Source organism: Ischnura elegans, chromosome X (assembly GCF_921293095.1).
Source record: "Ischnura elegans chromosome X, ioIscEleg1.1, whole genome shotgun sequence".
NCBI classification, from domain to species: Eukaryota; Metazoa; Arthropoda; class Insecta; order Odonata; family Coenagrionidae; genus Ischnura; species Ischnura elegans.
The window spans coordinates 102854271-102881151 of NC_060259.1; the positions used below are offsets into that span (position 1 = coordinate 102854271).

General features: G+C 37.4%; 1 protein-coding gene across 2 annotated transcripts in view; it reads right to left on the bottom strand.

The window, feature by feature from the left end:
- Positions 1-26881, bottom strand: part of LOC124171493 (protein PTHB1) — a 75402-nt gene that overhangs the window by 48027 nt on the left and 494 nt on the right. The window contains exons 2-7 of one of the 2 annotated variants that reach the window (XM_046550670.1): positions 20839-21038; positions 14699-14873; positions 13104-13648; positions 12529-12755; positions 4797-4990; positions 1179-1292 (exon numbers count right to left, since the gene is read on the bottom strand). In XM_046550670.1, the coding sequence (XP_046406626.1) occupies positions 1179-1292; positions 4797-4990; positions 12529-12755; positions 13104-13648; positions 14699-14873; positions 20839-21038 (1455 nt within the window). The remainder of the gene's footprint in view (positions 1-1178; positions 1293-4796; positions 4991-12528; positions 12756-13103; positions 13649-14698; positions 14874-20838; positions 21039-26881) is intronic. The other variant, XM_046550671.1, reaches the window with a different exon arrangement.

Sequence of the window (26881 nt, forward strand, 5' to 3'; positions counted from 1 at the left end):
CAAGTCCAACTTCATGCAAATTATTCTTCTATCATGAACCGCATGAAAGTATCCCTTCACTTGTGGAAACACTTGAATCAAGTTTATCTCACAGAAGACAGCAGATGATTTAGAAAATTAGGAAAATGGAATGGATGAACAAATGCAACCTGCAATAAACCCTTTTTCATAATATGCTCTCAATAATTTCAAATTAGATTCATGGCTTGAAGGTAAAGGCAGTGGAAAAATGTTTTTAAATGCAAATATAAGGGTAAAATAATGAGGAGGAGGTAATCAGAGAAATATGTAGAGGAGGAAGTATGCTAGTCTGCAAGTGGTCACCACTGTGCAGATCACTTCAGCAATAATGACAGCTCACTTTTTGGAGTACTGAATTCCCTAACTTTTTGTGCTTTCTGCCCATTCTCAAAGAAAATAAATCAAAGTTACAGACCAACCCAAATCCACACTAAGTGCCTGATCATAGAAATTTATTTTGTCTGTCTGAGAGATCTTCCCGGAGATAGTTTTATGGGGACCATGAGAATGAAGGCTTGTAGCAGTCATATTTACAGTTCTTTCTCTATTATTTTAGATCTCCCCTCAACATTTGCCACTCTCATTTCATTGAGCAGCATTCAAAAATAGGTCAACAGCATACCATTCACAGGTCAAAAGCAGCATTCTAACAAAACCATAAGATTATCTCTGCATAAAAAAGAAGTATTCTCAATGATAGGGAAGGTGATGGAAAGTCATGAACCATACATCAAAAATAATAGCATCAGGAAATCATTTTATGTAGTTACCTCATATGTTGCTAGCAAGGGACAGATTAAATGATTGAGAGAGACTTCCTCTTAGTGCCAAGTTTTGTGCTATTTGATTATTCGCATACATATTTCACGTACAAGCTCACACATTGTTGCCTCCTGCATTTAAGTGGGTGCAGTAAAATCACTCAATCCACAAACATGACAAAGATAAAGTAGGCCACAAAGATAAAGATAATTGCTGCACACATGGCCACTCTAACCCTCACCTCTTTTCGGAAGGATGAGCATCAGTGTTCACCATTCATATTGATTTTAATGGTCAACAAACTAAGAGAAAAATTTCCATTTCAGATATAGTAAAGGCATCTTTCATTAGGGATGAGGCTAACTTTCAGAAATACTACCTATCATTCCTCTGACCTTCATTTGAGTCCTGGAAAAATTTCCCAACGTAAAGTTCTTTGGAGTAGTACCCAGGTGGCAGCATACTAAGTGACCTTCAGCAGTTAATATAACCACTAATCCAGAGAGTTCCTGCAATGAAAATTATAATGATAACTCAAAAATTATCTCTTTAAAACCAGGAGTTAGAGAAACCAACTTAATCCTTGTGGTTGTCTTACATTAGCTACTAAGAAGAAATGCAAGAAAAAAATATAAATCACGAGAAGCTCTAAAAATAAGGATTAAAAATATGTACAAGCAAAATCATCTGCCTGAATAAAGTTGGTAGCATTACCCGTATAAAAATATAGACAGGATATTAAATGATACTCATAAATCAAATTTCCATCAAACCTATCCAAGTGAAATCATTATAATTATTTTTAGCCAAGTTTGGCAAGTCATCAGTATTTGACGACGATAAAAACAGGGCACAGAAACCTTCCTTGCCAGTAAACCACATGTGTAATTTGGTACAGTGTTACCTGGGATACAAGTTAATACCAGTATTTAAAAAAATACTTTTTTAAATACTGGCCACTTTTCCACGTTCGAGCGAGATCAAACACCTGCTTGACTCCTGCTTCATTTCAAAATAAATATGCTCGAAAAACTGAGTCACAAGGTTGTCTCAAGATGGTTTGAGATCTCTATTATAGAAGACTTAATTTTTCTAGGCTGTTTGATATCATATGACAAAGTAAAATGTCCTATTTTTCCAAATATAGTCCCCCTCCAAAAATAGGGCCCCCCTAATTTTGAGGCTTCAGTTTTGTGAAAATTTTTAAAAAATGCATAGGAATATAGTCCAGCCTTTACTTTTACCATGGGCATTTTAGGAAAAAATGGGGTGAATATATTTAGATAAATACGGTAATATTAAGTCTCTAAAACTTGTGCAACAATTTCATGAATTCATGCCACAAAAATTTGAGGAATTTCCTAGTTCTAGAAATAGATTCAAGAATATTGCCTTGGATTTGGCATAGGGCGTACTAACAATGGTGGTACAAAATTTGCACTAATGTCATAGGCCACTTAAAGCACTAGGACACACCCATAAGTCAAAACAAGATAATTGCATGTTCATGTCTAGTCTAGCTGTCACTATAGCATAACATGATTTCAACAATTGAACTTGTGACCTAACTCAAAGATATCTTGTTATCTTCAATGCCTTTGAATGCATTTGACTGAAGTGTATTCAGTAGACACGCTCAACATACCCCTCTCCACAATGAACGGTGCCTTCAACTTCTCTCCTCTACTTTCCCCTACCTTCCCCTCATTCAACGTAAATTTTGATGTCCTCATTTATTATGAAGCCGCCTTGTTTAGTTACATTTGAGCCTACGGAAGTAATGGGGATAGAACTTTTTAATATTAAGTTTTCCTCCACCTTTTAACAAAACCTTTCCAGAAATATATAAAAATATACTTCATTTATTTAAAGGATGATAAATATATATGCTGTCTTTCACTGTCAAAGCTGCATTCCATTTGTCTAAATTCACAGATTTTTAAGTGTTAAATTTCAATTTCCTCATACACTTGATGAAATCTCACATTTATATTTAATTAAAGTACAAACATGATGATTGTTGAGTTATTTCATAAAATTGACTATTTTAATTTTATTTTTTGCCAACAAAACAAATATTTTTGACAACGGAAAAATGTGTCTATGTATCAGAAAAATGTGCTGCAGATAAAGGTTTTAGTCAATTTAAGAAAAACAATCAATCCCTTTGGAGCTCCAATGAGTTCAACAAATGTATTAAATAAGTCTCTCAACTACCAATGCCAAACTTCCCGAGGGATGGCTATTTTAAGTTTTCTTGAAAATTCTTACAGATTATGTAGCTGCTGAATATTTTATTGTTCAAAAATGGCATCATCTATTGATATGATACTTGGTCTTTATTTTGACTAAGATTAAAGGACTTACATTGATTTTGGGTGGCCTTTCATCACAAAAGGCCGGGAGTAAAATTGTGTGGAGTGTGCAAAATTTTCCAACATTACTGAAAATCAAGTTTTGCAGAAAAAGGGGAGAAGTCCTTGTATATTCATTTTATTTTCGATATATTTTGTTCTCTTGAAATGAACTATTACAAGTGATTGTAGGTGTGCCACAAACATTTGACTATGTCCTCCACCCTCCCACTCAGCCTGTGGTGAATCATCAGTGATACCCATATTTTTCATTCTTGAGTGATTCTTAACAGAACTTACTTTGAATGAGGACGTTTTTCTCAAATTTTCCATATTTTGAGCTTTTTGTGTAGTTGCTTGTGTTTAGAGAACATAAATTGATATAATATGCAGAATATTGTGCTGAATAATGGAAAATTATACTCTTTATGATACACAAGAATTGCCATGAGAAAAAATTCCCCTGGACTGGGGAATTGAACCACGAACCTTTGGCTTTCCGGGTGTGTGCAGACCACTACTCTATCCAGGTTCTTTAATTCCCATGACAATTATACCTAGGCTCATGGTACTAGGTACTCTTTATGATGTTTCTTTGCACATTTTCTAGAAACACTAAACATGATCACATCCAGAGGCGAATCCAGGATTTTTTTCTGGGGGGCATGAGGGTCTGACAGGTCTTCTCATATTTGAGATTAAAAACAAAATACTACAATTACAGTGGAAAATATTCACTTTCTTTTGATATGAAAGTTATTAATATTAAATTAAATGATTGAGGCTCTGTAACACACAAAATAAAATGAACACGATGATAACCACATTAAAAATCTTGTCTATTTTTTAAGCACCTGGGGGGGCACATGTGCCTGTGCCCCCCTAAATCTGCCTGTGATCACATCCTTTCACGATTCAAGCCTTTTTTTTTACATTCTCTCTCGACTACAAAAATCCCTGCTTGCTCAGTCCTATTTGAGTCAAATAATTTTTTCACAGAAAATATCTTTCTTGGCGTTTCAAGTAATTCTTCTAACTTTGCAGGCTGGTTTTGGGACAGAATTTGGCCCTAGGATCTAGAGCTGTCAACCCCTAAACAGAGAGGTTGACAAGAGGAAAGGCACTACATGATCTTTCATAGCAATACAAGAGTTTGTATAAATATACATATACAGTTGAGGACCTCAAATCCAGAAAGCTTGGGGCCGAAGGGCTTTTTGATTTCTGGTTTTTCTGGATTTCTGGTCTTCATAGTATAATTAGTAAATTAATTAATTTATGCATGTGCTCAGGGTCTTGTACTTGATATCCTTATGTGTCCCTGACAAGGTTCCTAGCGTATGTCCATAGTATGTGCTAAATTCCTACTCATCCCAGAACAAGGCTTGGAGAGTGGTGCCACGAGGTGGCTAGTCAAACACTACTATGCAGAGGAATTTACAAATGTTCTGGATTTGGAGTTTTCCGGGTTTCGGGATTCTGGATTTGAGGTCCTCAACTGTACTTGAAATCTCTATACATGATTGGAACTACAAAGAGAGGTACAAAACCTAGCTTAAAGCTCTAAATAGTCCCTATTCATTAAGAAATAATGATAAGACAAAAATATAATTTAACATACCCTAAGGCATATACTTCTTATCTGCCAATAATACTTACTTCAAAATTTGCCCTGGCCATGGCAATAGGAGTGTTAGGTAATTTTGCAGACCATATCAGCTTTGGAGTGCAAGATGATGGTGGTGCTGTTAGGGAGCCAAAGTGAGTGTTGGCATACTCTGATGTGTCAGGACCAGCATCATAAACTAAAAGGGTACCCTCTTCTGATGAAACTAAAAGCATCAGCTTGTTATCTAAAAATAGTTTAGGAAAATACAAAATCATTAAAATATGAACAAATATTACACATATGACAACACAATTTCTTGTGCAAAAAATCCACGGAGGAAAAATCATTTGCCTTGATCGGGATTCAAACCCGGATCTCTCGATTTCGTACAATTTGTGCATTTGTGCATTGTGAATCCGTAAAAGCTATCACCGTGGCTAGTCCCGGTATACTTAAACAAGTCTAGAGTGAACACCTGTTTATGTTCAAAGTTCAGGCCTTGCTATCCGGCTGTGGTGCCATGCGCTCGACTTGGACTGCTATTCGCATAATATGCTCAGCAGTCCATTCCACCTTGTCCGGTATAGTCCACAAATTTCCACAGGGGAGAATGACGCCTCAGTAGCTTAACTGGTTAAAGCACTCGGCCGGAAATCAAGGGATCTGGGTTCGAATCCCGGTCAAGGGGAATGATTTTTCGCACAATTTGTACATTGCAGGTGACTCCGTAAAAGTTATCACTGTGGCTAGTCCCAGTATACTTAAAACAATTTCTGTATTTTTAAAATGAAGGAAATTAAATATGGTTGACCTAAGGTTGGCATAAAAATACCTAAGCATTTTTTAACTTTATTAAATGAAAGAAAATTCTGATTCTGATTAAAAAAGACAACAGAGAGATATACAAGACCTGAGCTCCCAAAACAGAGCATTTGTGTAACACATTCTGGGAATAAAGATACATAATTTTTAGTTCCACTTTAACAGAGCCAAACTACTGTTTGGTGTTACACTTTATGTAAAAACATGGAAATGAACAGGAGATAACTTTCTTGAATTGGAAACTGACCAACAGATCAGCGCACAAACAGAAAAAGAATACAGAAAATTGAATGGAATAATGACTATTTTGGATGGATTGAATCACATTACTATAATGACATGAACTTATAAAATAGTCCAAAGACTAACATTGGCATGGGCTTACATTAACCCATTCTGGAAATTAAATCTTAAAAATGACTAAAACACATTTACAAAATTCTCTCTTTACACTAGGCATGCAATTAGGTACATATGAAAAGTATTGGCCACACGAATAGATGTTCACTTCGGACTAGCCACCACTAGCTAGAGCAAACCACATAAATAATCATGAAATCATCTTTTCAGTTGGGAATGCTTTTGGAAGTAGATATGGCAGATGGAACATGAAGTGGTTTGGGAAGAGGAGAGCAAATGGCCATTGGTTGGGGAGAACCCGTGAGTTAAAATTCAAATTTTGTATGTAATTGTTTCATGAAAACTTATCCATAGTTGTCTTCAAAAAATGCAAGAAAAAATTACCCAAGAATCACTGGATAACCAAAGGCATTATATATATCACAGTGAATGTAAGAAGTGAGTACAGTACAGTGAATTTCAACTAGAATTAAGGTTAACACTCACGTAATGGTTTTTGATCATGCAAAATTGAAATTTAAATAATTTTAGAATCAGATATCTAGAATCCAAATTATGGAATATGATACATGCAGCATGATGACTATATTAATTTGAGATCTACTGATTGCTAGGCGATAGACCACAAATGAGAGAAGAATTCGCTTAAGCCCATGCCCAATGCAATGGCACCTGTACCATCTGCAGGTACAATCCTAGACAAATATTACCACCCAAGAGCTGAAAATTTTCTGAGTCCTGAATTGATGCCAACTTGACAGGCCAATCAACCACTCCTCAGCTGCAAGGAGCAACAAATATTTCCGAGTGTCAAGTGAGGGCCCTCTTCCCTACAGGTCAAAAAGAGTTTTTAAGCTCAAGGAGGAAGACTTTTTGACAAACAATTTTCATGAATAGGTAAACCCAGATGAGGTGGTGCCTTCTTTCCCCCTTCCTACCCCCTTTTCTTTCCTTCCATGATAATGATGTCCTTAGGACAAAAACCACTCAATCCTGTGTGGCTAGGGGAAGGACAGGAGGAGGAAAACAGGGAAGTGACTTGCTACCATATTATTTACTGAAAACTGGGTTGCTGAATCAATGCTATTCCCAATTCCCTTCAGCAAAAATGAGATGTCCAAGTTTGCCAAGCCACAAACAATCACAGCATTCCTCATTGAGAACTTATGGATATCAGGAAAGCTTTTTCTAATGATTATATGTACTTTGATTCACTTTCAGAAGCATAAGTGGCATTTTAGATACCTTTGTGAGGCTTTATTGTTTTAAAAATCACTAAGATCAATAGAATACTGAGTATATTTCTGTGGTATTAACATTTTTTATGCGCTTACTTAGTGTCTACGCACACAGTAAATGTATAATATCCATGGTTAAAGTATGAAAAAGACGACAAAGGCTTCAATTCACCTTTTTCTCATTGTCAGTCTCATTTGATGCGCAATAAATAGAGACGTGCGAATAGAATCCGCAAATACTAGAATACCTTGAATACTAGAAACTATTTGATACTCAAGATCTTGAATAATTATGCTAAAGGTATGAACTCAAATAACTCGAATACTTTGAATTTCGTGCCATACACTGTCAAACGCACGTCGTTGGTAGTCGACTTGGAAAAATGTAGAGAACCTAGAGAACTCTTTTAGTGCATGCAGCGCCGTTTTAGGCAAGTTGATGAACTACATCAAATTTGCAGATTAGAGCGGTGAAAAGAGTTTGACGTGGGGAACCGAAAATGATCAGGGAAAAAAATTCAAAAATCCCCGGTTTCCCCCACCAGGAGAACCTCTGTGCCATGGGATAGTGACTACGTAGCACAATTCCCAAAATCCACAACCCCCTCCATCCATCAGCCCTCGGCCCCTCCTCCGACGCTTTCCTCCTCTCCGAAATCAAACAAAAGGTTCCAGCTCGCGCAGGGTTCGTATTATGAAGACCATAAATCAAAAGCTACAAAAGAAAATATCAAGTTACAGGAGAATAATAGAATCGTGTTCCACCCTTCCCTCTTTCTCCTCCACTGACCTTTTTCTGCCTACCTCCTTCAAAGATCCCCATTTCTGGAGGTCAACTGCTGCATGAGTCGTCTATTAGCTCAAAAGGTGTCTAACAATGACTTTCGGCAAATAATATTACACCTTGGATTGAAATATTAGTAATGTGTGCATAGTTTAAAAAAGAATAAGACCAATCAAGACGTATTTCTGACTTTATTTAAGCATTTTATGCTTGGAAATATATGTCAAAATACGATGGAGACTTAGCATTCTGGCAAAACTCGATATTCTCACAGCTGAGCTTCTCGGAAGTTGATGCGGTTATTTTTTTCCGAAAAAATATATCAAGTTACAATTTATGAACTACGGTATAAATCTCTATTGTCACAGTCGAAGGGATATTTTCTCAGGATATTTGGTTTCTCCCTGCTAGCAATTCGAATTCATCTGCATATCTCGTGAGAACTTCCAAAGATGGACTGAAAATAATTGAAGAAGAAGAAAATTGTTTCCATAAAATTAAAATATTCCATTAATCAGCTAAATTACTGTTTGAAAGGAAATCACAATTACTCACAAAAACCTGGGTTTCCTGCTGCATAGGCAACCTAGTCAAACATTCCCGTATTCATTTTTTTTTTCGTCCATCCCCTTGAAAAACGATAGATCGAGGTTCCACTGTATACCTTTTTATTTATACATTCATTAAGTGAAATAGAAGAAGAAACATACATTTAATATGCTTTGCGCAATTCTAGTATTCGAAATTCGAGGAATTAGAATATTCAAGCAATGATTTAATATTCGAATTCAATATTCGAGTTCGAAAAATCTGCTACTCAACCCATATCTAGTAATAAACCTTACATCAGGGGATTGAATATACAACAGATTTACCTTTCGCACTTCCATGTGATACATTAAATGACAAGGAAAGTATTCCCTAAAGCAGTCGCTAAAAATTGGACTTAAGTCTGTGGGTATGTTTATTCCCAGTAATTCGTGTGCGTTTCTATAAAAATTAATTTTTTTAGCCTGTGTCGCGAGACCACGTTGTGGCAAATTAAGTGTTTCTAGTTTGTGCATTGAAAATGGGCGAAGAAACTGCAACATCCATCATGAACATTCACTACGGTGCGAGTTCGTTGCCGCAGATGGAGAAGTTGCGAGGAGCAGCAAATTACGAGACTTGGGCCATGGATATGGAAATGTATCTCATCCATGAGGATATGTGGGACTTCATGAGTGCAGAGTTGTCTGATGGTGCCTCGGCGATACAGAAGAAGCTAGCTCAAAAAGGGAGAGCAAAAATCTACATGCTTCTTGAGTCTGGCCCTAAAATGGAGGTGACTGGTAAGCAGACGGCCTATGCTATGTGGATGCATCTGAAGGCCACGTACAAGAACAGAAGTGTAAATTGACATATTGCTCTCATTGATCAGTTAGTTGTTTGATGTGAAATTAGTGAATTATTCTGACATGGAAGAATATGTGTTAAGTTTACAGAGACTGACAATAAATTAAAGAGCATGGGGAAGCATGTAGACGACAAGTTCCTTGCAGTCCTGATGCTGAGAGGGCTGACGGAGGACTACCAGCCGTTCCGGATGGGTGTGGAGAACACAGCAATGGACAAACTCATGGTGGAGACAGTGAAGCAGAAGCTGCTCTAAGAGGGTCACAGGGTGTCAACTGACATGAAGGCAGCAGCAGTTACTTTTATCACGAAGTACAGGAGCAACAAGATTTTCTGTCATCTGGTGGGAAGAAGTCTGATACAGGTTGTCGAAAGAAAACAAGATTCGACATAAACAAGGTCAGATGTTATAAATGCCAAGAGTATGGGCATTTTTCCCGTGATTGCCTAGATAAAAGTGTGGATAAAAATGTAAATGCTATGGGCTATTCGAATTCTTTAAATTCTGAGGGTAGAGAGAAAAGTGTTGCCTGGCTCACGGCCATGTCATGTCAAGTACGGCCTGAAAAATGGTACACATATAGACTCTTGTTTGTCTGCTCACATGACGAGGGGCAGAGATTGGCTGTCTGATTTTGATTCTAATGCTGGTACAGACATGCAAATCACTGTAGCAAACAATGAAAAGATTGGTGTTGCAGGGAAAGAGGTTTCTGTTGCAAGACTGAAACAAGGTGGAGTGCAAAGCATTTCTAATGTATTTCATGTGTCAGATTTATCTGCAAATTTGTTGTCTGTGAGTTGCATGACTAACAATGGGGCCTCAGTTTTATTCACTGACAAGGGATGTGAAATCTATGAGTCTGTCAACTTAGATGTTAAGGGAAATTTAATTGCCACAGGTTCTGCTGATGGTGGTGTGCACACCTTGGATGTCAGTGAAGGGAGGGAAATAGCTGAAAGTAAGCCTGTTGAAAATTGTTTTGCTACAGCATTTCAAAATGAAAACCCCCTTGAGTTGTGGCATATAAGGTTAGGCCATTTAGGGCACAAGAATATATCTGTCTTAGAAAATTTAGCTGATGGTATGAATTTGGGTGAATATAATCAGTTTGAACTGTGTGTGGCCTGTGTAGAGGGCAAAAAGTGTAGGAAACCATTTCCTGTTAGCAGTCCTCGTCTAGAAAAGACATCCAAAGTCCTAGAATTAATTCATTCCGACTTGTGTGGACCAATGGACCCCGATAAGGCTTACGGAGTTAAAAAGGCTAGAAATGTTGTATTTTTCGAAAATGTTTTCAGGTCCTCTAAGGAAACATAAACCAGAGTTTCTAGCAATGCTGTGCTAATGCCTCTAAGTACCTCAGTAGTGGAACATCGAGGTGCAGATATTGATGTTTTCTAGACACAACCCAAAGAGTCGGATGGTGTAGACATTAGCACGTCCAGTGAGGGTCAAGGTGAGTGTGAAACAACAAATGTAGGATTTGAGTCTAGCGAGGGCAATTCAGGGTTTGAAGGAGTCGGAGATGGAGGTGTACTTCATAAGTCTCAGAGAGTTATCAAACTCACACAGTATACTGATTTCATTCTATCTTACAACCATGGGTGGAGAATCGTGTCACCCTGTCAATAATTGTATGGATCCCCAAACTGTTGGAGAGGCACTCTCTAGGAATAGAGATAAGAGGTTGGAGGCCATGGAAGATGAATGGAATTCTTTAATTTAAAAGGGATTTTTTGAACTAGTTGACCTTCCCAAGGGGAAATCCACCGTAAACTGTAAGTGGGTATTCAGGGAGAAGAAGAATGAAAATGGGGAAATTGTACGATACAGGGCTAGGCTAGTTGCCAAGGGTTGTAGACAGAAGTATGGGGAAGATTGCAAGGAGACGTTTTCTCCCGTAGTAAGTTATGGCGCTGTTAGACTTTTGATTGCCTTAGCAGCATAGCTTGATTTACAGATATGCCATTTTGAAGTAACAGCTGCCTTTCTAAATGGTGAGCTAAAGGAAAGTATTTACATGAAACAGCCTGAGGGTTTTGTGAAACCAGGGGTAGAGAACAAAGTGTGTCTCCTTAAAAGAGCAATCTATGGACTGAAACAGGCTTCAAAATCATGGTGCGATAAGTGTAAAAGGGTATTAACTAATATGGGATTTAATATTTTTTTGACTGAACCTTGTATATTTGTTATGTGTATTTGTGGCAATGATGATTATCTGTGTATCCTTGCTGTATATGTTGATGATTTTTTGGTTTTTGGTCAAAGCAATGTTGCAAAAATTTACTAAATGCACTGAACAAGCACTTTGAAATAAGAGAACTTGGTGAAGCAAAAAATGTACTTGGTATGAGAATCAAAAGAAATGGCGATGAAATTTATATTAATCAGGAGTGTATGAAGGGTATTTTGACTTGGTTCAAAATGTTAGATTGTGACCCCATTCAACATCTGTAGAGGTAAATGTTAACAATTTACAGACAGGTGATCCGGAAAAACGTCCACATGTACCTTACCAAACGTTAATTGGAAGTTTGATGTATGCAATGGTTTGCACTAGACCTGACATTGCATTTATTGATGATATGGTATACAAAAAGAGTGGAAAGTCAATTGAAGGGTTCGTGGATGCTGACTGGGCTTGTGAAAAAGAAGACAAGATTATTGATCTGGTTATGTGATAAAATATGCAGTGTATTGAGGGTATGAATATGGCAAATGTATATCTCGATTAAGTGAGGGGGATATTTCTGAGTGTAATCGAGATGGATTAAGTTATTTGAATTTTGGTGCACTTGCCAACCATGTACCGTTTCATGTACTGTTAGTTTTACTGTAATAAAAGAGCTTCCTCTTCCGGTGATGGTTTCCTAAGTTGGTGCGTTCTTTTTTTCCTCTGCGATAAGTCCACATTTATCCACTGCCAATTAAATAATCACAACACTTTCCCCAACCACCTTTAAATCCTCATAATGCCCCTCTCGCTGTATCTCCTTTCAAAGCTTTTGCCAATTGAAGACAAGCTTTCATGTGGATTCAATGTGGTTTGCTCTAGCTTCGAGTGCTGGCTCATTGGAGATGCATCTTTACTTTGGCAGACCAGACTTTCACTGCACAGGATATTGAAATAATTTCTAATTTAAAATAACTAACTCAAAAATGCATAAGAAAAGTAATACCTGTGGCATATGGATATAGTGCTGATGGGGACAAACATAGCTTCTTGCAAAATCGCTGAACTCCTAAAGAGCTTAACCCAACCAGGGTACCTCTTACCCCAAGAGCAAATATGGTCCCTTGTAAATACTGCAATGAAAATATTGGCTCACCAAGGACATGAGACCACTCAGGTGAACTTGTTTTCTTCCGCCTTGAGTTTATCTGGTGCATTAGAAATGTGGCATACCTAGAATAGTTTAATTTTTATAATTATTGGCTAGTGTTCAGTGTCATAGTTGATGAATTCTAGAGTAAATACTTTTTGGCAGACATGCCACATAGTTAGACTGAGTTGAATGCGAGCCACTCATGATTGAAAAATGAGTTACATGGCATGAGAGACCATGATTTTAATTTTTTTTGTTGTAATAATATTTAAAAGCCAGAAAATTTCCATTGTCATAAATTCATAACACTACTGAAAACAGCAATAGCCAGCTGCCAGAAAACACAAAAAAATTCCAACGGTTTGAAGATTTTATTTATTTAAAAAATACTTAGATGCTAGAAAATTACCATGGTCACAAACATTTACCGATAACAGTCAATAGTCCAGCTGCCAGAAAAAACTACAAAAGAATCCTCCATGGGCAAATAACATAGATGTGTAGGCAAGTTGGTGTCTTCAATAGCAGCAAAAGTAAATTTAGCTTTAATTAACTGAACTGCATCTTCCTCTATCACTGCATTATCCATATGAAACTGCTGAAATTCCTCCTCAGTTTCTGCCAGCACTTTCGAGGTTTTTGAGAGGAGATCAGAATTTGTGTCACTAACAACTTTGCTTTTAGACACTGATGATGCATTTTGTGGAAGATAATCTGTTGATGGGTAACCATGAACCTCTGCCCTAATGCTGTGTCTTTTACTTGCATTCTTTTCCTTCTCATCATCACTAATTTGAGGTGTAGATGATTTTTCCTGCAATGCTATGACCCCTCCATTGTCATTTGAAGAAGAATTGCTGAACATATTCAAATCATTTTCAAAAAAATGCAAGCTCCCATCCATTGCTTGGACACATATTGCATCTTGATTCTTTTTTTTATCTCTCTCTTCCTTTATCCCAGGTGTTTTTACCTGTATTGAAATTGAAATACACAAATAAATGAAAGTAATTTTCATGCGAGCGTGGACATAAACATGTATGTATGTATTTAAATTAGCAATGAGTGATACCATCTTTATTGAATATGATAGACCGATGGCATAAAAAGGAATAAATATGCTTTGGGGGGACGGGGGAGCATGAGGGGGCAACCCCTAAGGCAATGGGTGAAACATGACATGCCTGGAAATACATTTTACATCATTTTGGCATTGACATTTACATTAGTTATTACATGTCAAAGCTAGACTGGAGTTTTAAATATTTTTACTTCTGTGAGGCTTTGGTGGGTACGGGATCTATGTATACCCTTTATCCCTCCCATAGTTATACCACTGTGATAGACCACTCCTTTACATGCTAAGAATCAACATTTTCTTGAACTACCTACATGCCATTAAATTACCTCTAATTGGCATAAAGATATGCATATCTGCATCCTCACCTTCTATTTAATTTCTAAGGTATCTGTTCTATGAAGGTATCCAAAGCTTTGCAGCAAGGCCTGTGCATTTTTAATCCTAAGGCAGTACCTTAAGATGAAAAATACATAGCAATAGCACCTAATTTTTACGAAAGAACAAAGAACTGCATTACCAGTAATTGTGCCCACCACTTATAGGGTTAACCAATCTTTTTCCAACGCATATAGCATATAACATGCGCCCCTTATCAAGATACAGTAGAACCTTGATTTTTTTTATATTCAAGAGATCCAAAAAGGAGAAAAATTAACAGTGAAAATCAAAGCTCCATTTCTTTACTTGAGTTACTTCTATATCCATGGCCAACCCTAATCACCTGGCCTATTCACTCATCAATGTGCTGCTCAGTCTGCCTTGCCTTCGCTAGGAGCTTTTACTTTGTTTCATAGTAACATAAATCATGTTGCACAGAGCGGGTGGGGAGTGGAGAGGACAGAGTATTTCCAAAATTTCCATGCAAACTTACCTCATCCAATAGAATTCTTAAATAATAAAAATACTCATACAACAGTAGCAATAAAAAAATTATTAAATTACCCTGGATCCAAAGGCTCCTATTAGCATACTGTACGCTTCAAATTGGAAGCTAATCGAATAAGCAGGCTGCAAGTGGAACTGTTGGCCATGACTAGCACTTCCAAAGGATTCTTTTAACAAGTAGATTGTCAATTGTTTTGGATGAAGAACAGCTATCTGTTTACCAGGTGACCCCCTACCGAGAGGTAAAAATGGCTGTTAAAGACAAATAAACAGCAATATGCCAAAACCCTAGCAGATAGGGATCAGGGGTTCAAACCCCTCCAAAATATTTAGGAGATATGTATGATGTCATTGTACAGCCACCAACTAGACCCACCCAATTTTTTTTATGGCTACAGCCTTGACAAAAACATTCATTCAATCGTTAAGCAATATAAATTCAAGTTGGGCATTTTGAATATTTATGAAGGATTAAATATCCAAAATAATTTTAAGTTAAATATTATTATAATTTTACATTTTAATTATAAACCTCTATTACCACATCAGAGTGATCATTTTGAAAGCTCATTCTTAATTTTACCAAGATGTAAGATAAAATCCATTTAATAAATTATCTGAATTAGCAATAAATTGAATCAAAGTATACAATGATAATTGTCAATTCATAGGTATTATGACACAAGATTTGATGAATTAAAAATCAAAAATAAGTTGTAATCAACAAAGTATTTGAAAGTGGGGGAACACTTAAAATTACTCTTGACTAGGACTCCGAGATGGTGGAAATAAAATCTCCACAAAGAGATATAAAATAGGGCCAAAAAATATTACAAAAAGTCGGTATAAAGATTCAGTTTGCACTAAGGTGGTACATAAAATCATTAAATAAAAACTTTTCCACAAGCAAAATAAACATTTAAATGATGCAAATGCACTTCCCATGGTATAGGAGATGTCTGCAGAGTCAGAAGTAAGATTCATGGGTCATATCTTGGCAGTGCAGAGTAGTACTCAGAGGGATGACCAAATTGTAGTGGATCATATTTCCCAAATACAGAGACATACAGCAAAACAATCAAATATTTGTTCCTCAAGGACATCTGTATCATGTATTTCAGTCCCAAAAGCTCAATTCTGGGTCCATATTACTTCAGGGCAACAGAATTCCCAAGCCAAATTTAACTCGGCGAATGCAACTTTGCTGTGATCATATGGAGATCAGGAAAACATAACTCACTCAGCAATTTAACACGAAGGTTGCTTCTGAATGGTAAGGTTAGAGCTCTCCTGGACTGAGCCACAAGCAAATGAATTTCACACATTCAGGGTTGGGGGGCCAGTTCCTTTTCCTCGTAAAAACTCTTGCCCTTCAAGGATATTGATTAGGGGTGCCCGAAGGCTTCAACTAAGATTTGAAAATGAAACCACTCCATCAGCATACACATACTCAACCCACTTGGCTACCGAGCCACCTCTTTTTTATACATAACTTTTCCCAAACATGAAAATTCATGGCTGACCTCATTCTGATCATGAACATTTGAGAAAACCACTTAATGCATAGTTTACTATTTTTGCAAGTGGTATGGGCCCTGATAAATGCCTCTTCTATATTTTAGTTTACTGTTTTCCATACAGTTCATTTTTTTATTCTGGTAAAATGAGTTGTGAAATCTGTTGTGGGGATGGTTCAGCTCCTGGAGAATCATTCTTACTTGAGTTCAGAGCTATGGCCAAGGCATTATTCAGAGAATGTTCTTCCATATGAGGCCATGCCAAAGCTCTGAACTCAAGCAAGAAAGATTCTCAAGGAGCTGGACCATCCACAATGCAGATTTTGCAACTCATTTCACCAGAAAAAAGTATGGAGTGAAACAGCCCAAGCGGAAGGAATATGGAAGACAGTAACCTCATGCCCATGATTCACCAATCAGAGTTTATCTTTTGGACTTTCCAGTGCTGACAATAGCTATCCTTCCCTCTAAATTCCTAATTTATAATAACTTTTTCTGAGATGGCTAAATGACCCCATGATCAAGGTCACGGATGCTGTACACAGTGTGAAAAATCATTGGCGAATGGTGCGGCCTGGGATCGAATCAAAATAAATACGGAATCTTTTTATACCTTCCAATGAGTTCATGAGCATTGATTATTTTTGTTCCTCCCACCAACACATTTTTTCATCGTGTACTTTCTCAAATACATAATAAGTTATAAGTTGTTTTCTTCTTATGAACATACTTTAGTCAGATGTTAAAATTTGAACTGCCATATGTTTTTCATTTACAAGCTTATATAGAAGATAATTCTGTGGCATTTTGTAAGTACACCCCCGCACCAATTTTTTCTTAGAAATTTACCCTCCATGGAAAATATTACCCTCCTAGCACAAATTCTTTTAGCTGAAAAGCCAAACAACCATGCGTGCCTATTATAATGCATTCCTTGATAACTCCTTTTTTGTGCATAATACAATGGGATTTCAGTCATTTTTCAAACTATTTTCTATCAGTATTATTTAGCTAAAATTTTTTAGACATCTTCACTACCACAAGGTGAGAAGGCAATTCACAACTAATGCACAAATAGTGGCGGTTGGGTTTTCTCATAGGATACAATAAAAATCTGCCATTTGGCCAGCATGCTGTTGAGGAGGCTGCAAACAAAGCAAATGAAGGTCCTTATGCCGCATGAGGTGGAGGACTAATCAGTCTCCCAGAAGTACCTCTGTTCCGAATGCATTGAATTATATTATAGATTTTCCAGCAAATCTGTACTTCCACTATTATTTCCTTCTGCCGGGTTTCTCAAACTATTTTAAGGAGAAAATCAGTAAGTGCAAATCAAACCCAACTGGAAAGCATTCATGGGCATTAAAACGTATGTATTACCAAAGAGGAAAGAGGCAATCACATGGTAGAGGATGCTACAGATGCAAAAACATTAAATAATACCCACGATAACTGGATTTCATCAAGATGTACCATGTATCAACTTCACCACAGCTTGCATTAGCAAGTTGCATCATCATGACAAAATCAATTTAACCCTTAGAGAGTGGGGACGTTTTTATATATTTTGCACAGTGACTGCGGTATTTGATCAAAATTTTTATTGCTACATGGATATCTTACACCAGTGCACTTTCCCTCAGCCTAAGAATCGCTAACGGGCTTCAATCTACCAGACCAACCCTCATGGCAGGGGTGGCTCCTGCACAGAGGGTCTCTTCTGCACTGGCTGGCAGCTAAAATAAAGAACTCCCTCAGCCCAAGGGTTAAAGGTCAGAGCAGCAATTAGTAGCAAGAACTTACTTCATGCTGCGTTGCACATACTATGTATCCCCTTTTTATTCAATCATAAGACACCACCACAATAGGCTATGCTCTAAACAATATTGTACATTTTAGAGATGGGTTGGTTCCAGTTCCCAGTACTGAAGGTTCTTGGCTATGGAACCGGAATCGAGAACCAGTCGCATAAAGTCGGTACTTTGGAACTGGCTCGGTGCAGTGGCGAGGATTTGAATTTGGCACCCAAGGCCAAAATTGTTTGCAGCGTATTCAAAGCCAAAAAGCAAAAAAAAAAGATTTATAATTGCATATATTACTTTCCGATTGCATGGCTTCCAGGTTTTTTTCTTTTGAGAGTTGCTCGCTAACTCGCGCATTTAAGGGTTCGTCAGTTTGTCGCTCTCACCAACATTGTAACATTTCCGCTTAGGCCGATTTCAAATGAGCTGATTTTTTGCCTATCGCCCTCCACAGCACTGCGCCATTCTTTCAACTCACCATAGTTCTCTATGTCAAACGAGTCGATTTGCACCTCAGAGTAAGGGAGATTCGCACCGTTGATGGCATGGCTCCCATTTCAATCCAGCCTGGCGATGCGATGTCTATGGCACGAAATAAACACAGTGCTACATTGAGGCCTCTTTCAGATAATACGAATTTTCGCCGGCTGCCGTTCACGTGAAATTCAGGCGGATTTCATATGAGATGGCTCTCCGCAACCCGTGTGCTGTGCCATGAATGTCGGACGGCAGAAAATTGTTTCGTCTGAAAGTGGTCTTACGATTGAATTATGTACACATACAGTAATGCTTCGACAAACGAGTAAGATGTGTTCCGAGAGCTTGTTCATAAGTTGATAAACCTATGAACATCGAAAAGTGTGGTTATCCTGCAGAATGCAATACCACATAACAATTTTGCCTTAACTCACGGCTGCCCAGTTTGTCCATGGTGTCGCTGTACCGGTGTGTTGAGCAGTTTATTGTTGAGGTTGTAAGAACTGAGACAGTGAAGCATGCGAATAAGTTGTCAACTAAAGCAAAAATTTAAGCTACATCGCAGAATACAGAATATATTTTGAACCGACACACAAGTTACAACAAATTAACGAATGATGTCGCCAGAAGTTGGGGGAGTTTCACTATTGATCCTGCTGTTATACTAACGATTTATGCAGCATGTAAACTGTGCTCCAAGCATATTTTGCGCAGCCCTTCAAAATCAACATCGACCCTTACTGTTATTATTTAACGCCTGTTCAGCACTACAGGCAATATTTCAGCCAAAAAAGAATAGATAGGGGAAAAATGTTGAATTTTTGATACTAAAATCTGGAGAAAGAACCAGTGGCTGCCTGATGTAATGTGACATTTTGGTAGATCATGCATTCTTTAACAACATGTTATTTAAAACTTTCACTTGGCAAATAAAATTATGGAGACGACCTTAAGTTTTTTTTTACAGAGCTTTCCTGCTAATTTACATCTTTAGTGAAATTATTTTCATTCACTTCTTGTGATTGTTCATTCGAATTTGCAATTAATTCAGATAATAAGAGTTTATCTTTGGAACTGAGTATTGAGAACCGAAAAAATTCAGGAACTGACTCATCCTTACTACTTTTAATTTTAAAATTCAAGAAAAAGACCTTTGGAGTTTAAAAATACATAAAATCGAAAACATAGTTATGTCCGAATATGATGTGTATATAATGTGGATAATTGTGGTGAAAAATATATTTTGCGATACATATTAACTGGAGTTTGTCCTCCATGAAGGTGACCTCCATAATTGACCGATTTTATGTGACTGCTATTTTTGCAATGCATGATCCATGTTTACTAAGACTACTCCGATAAATTTATGTACATGCCATAGTAGTAACAAATATACGAATATTCGCCGACCGCCATTCGCGTGAAATTCAGGCAGATTTCATACGAGATGGCTCCCTGCAACCCGTGTGCTGTGCCATGAACGTCGGACGGCAGAAAATTGTTTCGTCTGAAAGTGATCTGAAAGAAAGGACCTCATTCTTCAGAATCCAAATTTAATGTTCAAACCTTCCTCGCACAAAGTCAAAAAATGACTTTTGACCAGCTTTCTTCGATTTGGGACCACTACGTCACACCAAATGAATGGTCCACCAAAATGTAGGGATCTTTTCCTCACCTCAATACGCCCCTTGATGCACAACAAAATTTTTTTTCCCCAATGACCCAAGTTGTAGTGCCACATAAGGAGGTGCTAGCCATGCAGGTTGGGAGAGAGAGGAGGGAAAGAGAGAGGAACCACAAGTGAATGTGGGAGGCAACAACAGTGCTAGATCACCAATGCAGCCATACAACCAGCCGTTCTTTCCACGCCCTGAACATAGATTAGGAGGAACTTTTTTCAGCTGATTCTGAGGTAAGTATATGCTACAAGGACATTTTGACAAAAAGATATAAGATGAAGCCTTGGTCTACACTCAGATTCATTCTCGTATCTCAATGTAGAACCCAGTTATACCCAAGCAAAAATGGCAATTTTTTGTAAGACTGCTATTTTTCCTCCAGTATAGTTTACACAACCTGATCTAAAAAATACTAGAACTAACACCACGTGTTTTAATTTTTGAATAATGAAAGCAAGACCTTGTCATCCGTAAGTATGCCAGCATGATGATTACATTCCTCAAGTCCTGAAAAAGCATTTTCTGGTGTGGTCCCCATCACTCTTGAGAAACTACATAATTTCATTCATTTCTTCTCCTTCAGCAGAGTTCGATTGTAAAATTATGGGAGCCACATTGAAGCATACATTTATACACACACCCATTAATTAGCTGCCTCTAATTGACATTACAATAACTATGCAGTTAATAATTCCTTTTGTATTAGACCAAGAGATACTTACGGTAATAAGTAACCACTTTCAAAAGCCAGAATAGGTTGGGAAAAATTACACTCAAATAGAAGATCCTGAGGTGAACTGGATGAGGATGGTTTAAAGGCCCATAGCTTTCCTGCATTATTGCCAACAACAATGATGTGACTTCCACTCTGAATGAGGTCAGTGACGTGTAGGCTTCCATCATGAAAATCAACGCCTTCTTCCTGGATGAGCAAAAACATGACCTTAATTCAAAATCTTGGAATGTAGCAACCTTAAGGTTGGTTTGATGGGTGTTGCTAGGGAGTTAGGGGGCCAATTCCTTTACCACTGAAAATCTGTTTATCATAGAATGAAATTTTGCTATGTAAGACTTTACACTTTCCCGGCGAACAACATGTATAAACTCTTCTCGGTGATCCGCATCGGTAAGATTATGTAAGAGCGCCGACGTTTCGGGTACCGACTTGCTACCCATTCTCACGGCTACTGACAGAAAATTTGAAGTAACCGTTGAAGCTCAGCATTAGGAGGGGCCGGATTGGTCGAGTTCCGATTGTTGTCACGGAGGACCATGGATCAGCATAGACATAGCTCTGGCAAGTATAATTCTTTTAAGAGTTCTATTCCAAGAGCTGCTGATCAAATATCCGGTGTCTCAGTTGACATTTTTATTCTCAAGTCTTATTTCAATAGCCTCTTTAGTTAAACGATCCCAAAATTGAGTTGGAACCCGAAACGTCAGTGCTCTTACATAATCTTACCCGCGCGGTATCCCGAGAAGAGTTTATACATGAAATTTTGCTAGTTGGAAGTGGGGAATGTGATGATGACTGGAGGCATATGATAGAAATTACTTGACGGCAGAATTGCTGCACGTGGAAAGAAGACGTAATCAAGCATTTAGAGATTGCATTCTATGTAAGATATGAAGGCAGGAACCATGAAATAAATATAAGCCAATAAAAACTTCACCACAAATAAATACAAGGAGCTCCTTTGGCTGTGTTATTTTTGCAGCTAGCAAAAGCAAACGCGGTAAACCAAGGACCTGGCCCCAGAACACATTTGCTCAACCCTCAATGAATTAGCTAGTACATTGGGAAGCCATACAGCTCACTTAACATACATCGATATCCTTTTCCGATACATTTCCCCAAATTAAGTAACTGAAAATCCAAGCTCTCACTAGCCCAACCAATGCATCAAAGCATCCACTCTCCTACCCACCACTCTCCACATGATTTCCCAGGGTATACCACATGGATAAGCCCTGTGGGTGGACTCACTCAATGTAGACTAAACAACCCACTAGATCACTATAGACTCATTAGATCCCTGTGAAAATATTCATAAGCGTAATTTATAGGTGAGCATTGCATCTCCAGATATTTTTCAGCGACAATCTGAACTATATTGTGGTATGGGAAAGCATACTATAATGGTAAAATCTCAAATGCAAATGGACTACCATTCCTGTATGACAAGGAAGTGAGAAGTGACATGTGCAAAATACCAACATCAATGGTGAAGAACATGATAAGAAATTAATAAAGTGGGGTCCTGTGACATGAATACATGCATAAGTACCTACTACATTCCTGTTGTCTGAGATTCTATGTTAAACAGTGGCAGCAATATCTACAAGGCAATATAATAAAGGATTCTCTCCATAAACAAGGAGATGCAGAGACATTCATGTGAAGTGTACAAAAATTACCCTTGCATCAAAATGACCTCATTCCATGCACACTAAATAGCATAATAACTTACCTGCCTCCATAGCATATTATGGGTTTTAAAAAAGGCTGCCGCAACATAACTTTCAGAAAATGGTTAGAAAATTTCAAGAATATTCATGTGAATCACAAACTTCATGCATGCCAGCCATGCATGTACCTTACTGAGATACCACATGAACTGAAAAGTAATTGCATCATGCGTACAGCATCTATTGGGCACATAAATATTTATATTACTAAATATATAAGACCCAGGGAAAGTAAAAGTACCTGACACTGTCAAGAAAAATCCAGAGAATAACAGCAAGCTAACACAGTTATTTATAATTATTTCTGCTGAAATAATCATTATTGGCCCAACATGTATGTATATATATCAGATAAATATTGATGAATGGGTAGTTTTGGGATGGTTATAATCAAATAAAGGCGTGATATAACTTATGAACCTCACAGTGTAATTGTGTCTATAATAGAGATGGGTCGCTTCCATTACCCAGCTCTCGGTGCTGACAGTTCTTGGCTATGGACCAGGAATCGAGAACCAGTCGCATAAAGTCGGTACTTTGGAACCAGCTCGGTGCGGTGGCGAGAATTCGAATTTAGTGCCCAAAGCCAAAATAGTTTGCAGCGTATTCAAAGCCAAAAAGCAAAAAAAAGATTTAAAAACGCACATATTACTTTCCGATTGCATGGCTTCCATGTTTTTTTGATCTTTTGAGAGTTGGTCGCTACTTCGCACATTTAAGGGTTCGTCAGTTTGTCACTCTCACCAACATTGTAACATTTCAGCTTAAGCCGCTTTCAAACGAGCTGATTTTTTCCCTGCCGCCGTCCACTGCACGGCACCGTTCTTTCAACTAACCATCGGTCTCTATGGGCGTCCTCAAATGAGTCGAATCGCGCCGTTGATGGCACGGCACCCATTTGCCCCGGCAATACGCCGTCTACGCCGTGAAATACAGACAATGCTACATGGAGTTCGCTTTCATATAAAATGCCTTATCGTTGGTAGCCATTCACGTGAAATTCAGGTGGCTCTCAGACGACATGACCAGAGATGATTCTCTGCAACGCCGTGTGCCGTGCCGTGAATGTCGGACGGCAGAAAATTGTTTCGTCTGAAAGTGGTCTTACGATTGAATTATGTACACATACAGTAATGCTTCGACAAACGAGTAAGATGTGTTCCGAGAGCTTGTTCATAAGTTGATAAACCTATGAACATCGAAAAGTGTGGTTATCCTGCAGAATGCAATACCACATAACAATTTTGCATTAACTCACGGCTGTCCAGTTTGTCCATGATGTCGCTGTACCGGCGTGTTGAGCAGTTTATTGTAGAGGTTTTAAAAACTGTGACAGTGAAGCATGCGAATAAGTTGTCAATTTCAGTAACAATTTAAGCAACATCGCAGAATACAGAATATATTTTGAACTGACTCACAAGTTACAACAAATTAATGGATGATGTTATCAGAAGTTGAGGGAGTTCCCCCAAATGATCCTGATGATATGCAGTAAATAAACTGTGCTCCAAGCATATTCTGCGCGGCCCTTCAAAATCAACTACGACCACTATCATTTTCAGTGAACGCCTGTTCATGGCAATATTTATGCCCAAAAAAAGAATATATTAGATCCAGATAGGGTAAAAATGTTGAATTTTTTAATCAAAACTTGGAGAAAGAACCAGTGGCTGCCTGATGTAATGTGACATATTGATCGATCATGTATTCTTTAACAATGTGTTACTTAAACTTTATTGCTTGGCAAATAAAATAATGGAGACGACCTTAAGTTTTTTTTCACAGAGCTTTCCTGCTAATTTACATCTTTAGTGAAATTATTTTCATTCACTTCTTGTGGTTGTTCATTTGAATTTGCCATTAATTCAGATAATAAGAGTTCATCCTTGGAACCGAGTATCGAGACCTGAGAACCACCTATGGGGGAGAACCGGACTGGTACCAAGAACAAAAAACATTTAAGAACCAACTCGTCCTTAAGTCTTTAGTATAAGCAATAGTATAAGTAGAATAACCAATGAAGTACATTTCATATTTGGCAGTTCGAGAAATAGTAATTGGTAGTGGTGTTGCACAGACATATACAAATGATTATTAACATATATGTATGTATGTATCAGCCATTCTCTGTCATCTTAGATTCTCTCAGCATTTCTTGTCAAACTTAGATTTTCCTTCTCTTCTTAAATATGCATCTACACACTGATCCATTGCCTCAGAATGTCAGAGGAACACCTAGGTTCTTCCCAGAGTGAAAAATCATCCCACTGGGAACTTATACTGTCTTTTGGCTTTCCCTCTGCCATCAGGAGAGATAGGGGGGGGGGGGGGGGGGGGAGATAATACCTAGCAAAATAATGACAAGGGGAGGTATGTGTGAATAGTCAACTTCAAGATCTCAAACACTGCATATCCCTATCCTGGATTTGACATTGTTGAAATACTACCAAATGCGTAATGAAAAAAAAATTATGTTGGCGGTGGTACTGGTAGCGGCAAGCACTTTTCATTTTGTTTTGTTAAAAATGACCAGACTTGTGTAAGATGTCATGTCCAATTAATAAAACGCGTCAAACAAGTTCGTTTGGAGTGTCTTTCAGTAAAACTAATACCACGGACCTCTTGAGACAATCACAACAAAAAATTCAAACCCTGACATGCTGGGTATTTACTTATTGAATGGTTAAACCCTTTTACAAATGCTTATACAAGATACAAAAGCATACACTTATAAAAATTATTATTCGATAATTTAATTTAGTAAAGTGAAATAAAACAATTAATAGATAATTAGGTAGATAAAATAACACATGTACAAGTTATGCAATATGCCAATTGTTGTAAAATTAAAATATCTGAAAATAAACACATTAAACTGTGACTACAAGATCATCCACGTACAATAAATACAAAGGTATTTAATAATAATAATAATACTGAAGATTATATCAAAGACAAAAACCCAGTTGCTAGCGAGAATATATAGTAATTACAGAACAACAATTTATGCAAGAAATTTTTACTATTCCTCAGGAATTTTCTAAAAAAATCTTTTAAGAGAAAGAGAAGACGTTAATAAAATTCACTCCATTGTCATCTATTAACATATGACTGATCTAGTGAGTGGAATACTTCTGCTCATGGTTTTTAATTTCAAAGGTAAAACATTTCTAAAATGTCCAGTATGATAAGTTAGGACTACAATGATGTTTATCTGGTTGAGGAACTCAAGGGAATGACTGCAGTTTTTCCATGATGTATGCAGAAGTACGATGTTATTAATCATTTTTGAAAGAATGGAAGATTAAGCATACATAGTGTAACATGATAACTGTAAGGATATTAATCTAGATTGAATTTGAAAGCAAGGTTTTGAACAAATGTCCATTGCATACTCTCCAGATCAAATGTATATGTTGCTTGTAGCATGGTGACCAAAGCACATAGCTACACTCATAAATAGATTTGACATGTGAGATTAATAATACCTTTAATGATTCAGGATTTATGAAGTCCCTGCAGTTCCTAAAAATAAGAGCAAGTATTTCATAAGAATTGGCTACTTGAAATATTGATGAAAACTTAGCTCAGAGTCATGTATTACCTCTAAGTCCTTCATAAATGTCACCTACGACAATGCTTCTCAATTAAGTTTATATTGAAAACGTCAAGCTTGTTTGTTGCTAGAGGGTAAATTATTGTAGCATATTCCAATGTTTAGATTAAGAGATTGTTTTTACACAGTAACACTTCCAGTCTTCCGCGACACCCGGCAAGGATATGTTGATGATCATGAGAAGACAAAATTAAGTCAAACGACAATTGTCATGGAATATGGAATACACATAAATATTAACAGAGAGTTCTAAAAGTGGAATTAAGATCAAGAACACCACTACAACAGAGTTAAGTCAATTGACGTTTTCAGATAATCACTGCTATTGAATAATTTGAATTAATTCTAATTTCAACTAACTAATCTTAAAGTGATCTTTCCTTCAGTGGCAGGAAAACCTATGAGCACCTTGAGGTTGCAGTAAAGTAGTACTAGGAATTAAGTTAACAGGTCTCTGCTTGATGACAATGAACTGCCTAAGTACTTCTCTAAATCATGCGACCATTCTTCTCTATCGAGACGTTTTGAGGCTACTACGCCAAAAATATAAATCCACATTACACATGGGTGATAAGGCGTGCACGTACTCTTCTAATTGTAAGTAAATTTTGCCATTGCATGCTACACAATCGAAGAAAATTAATAGCCTTAAGCCTAATAGGTACTGTGTTATATGTATA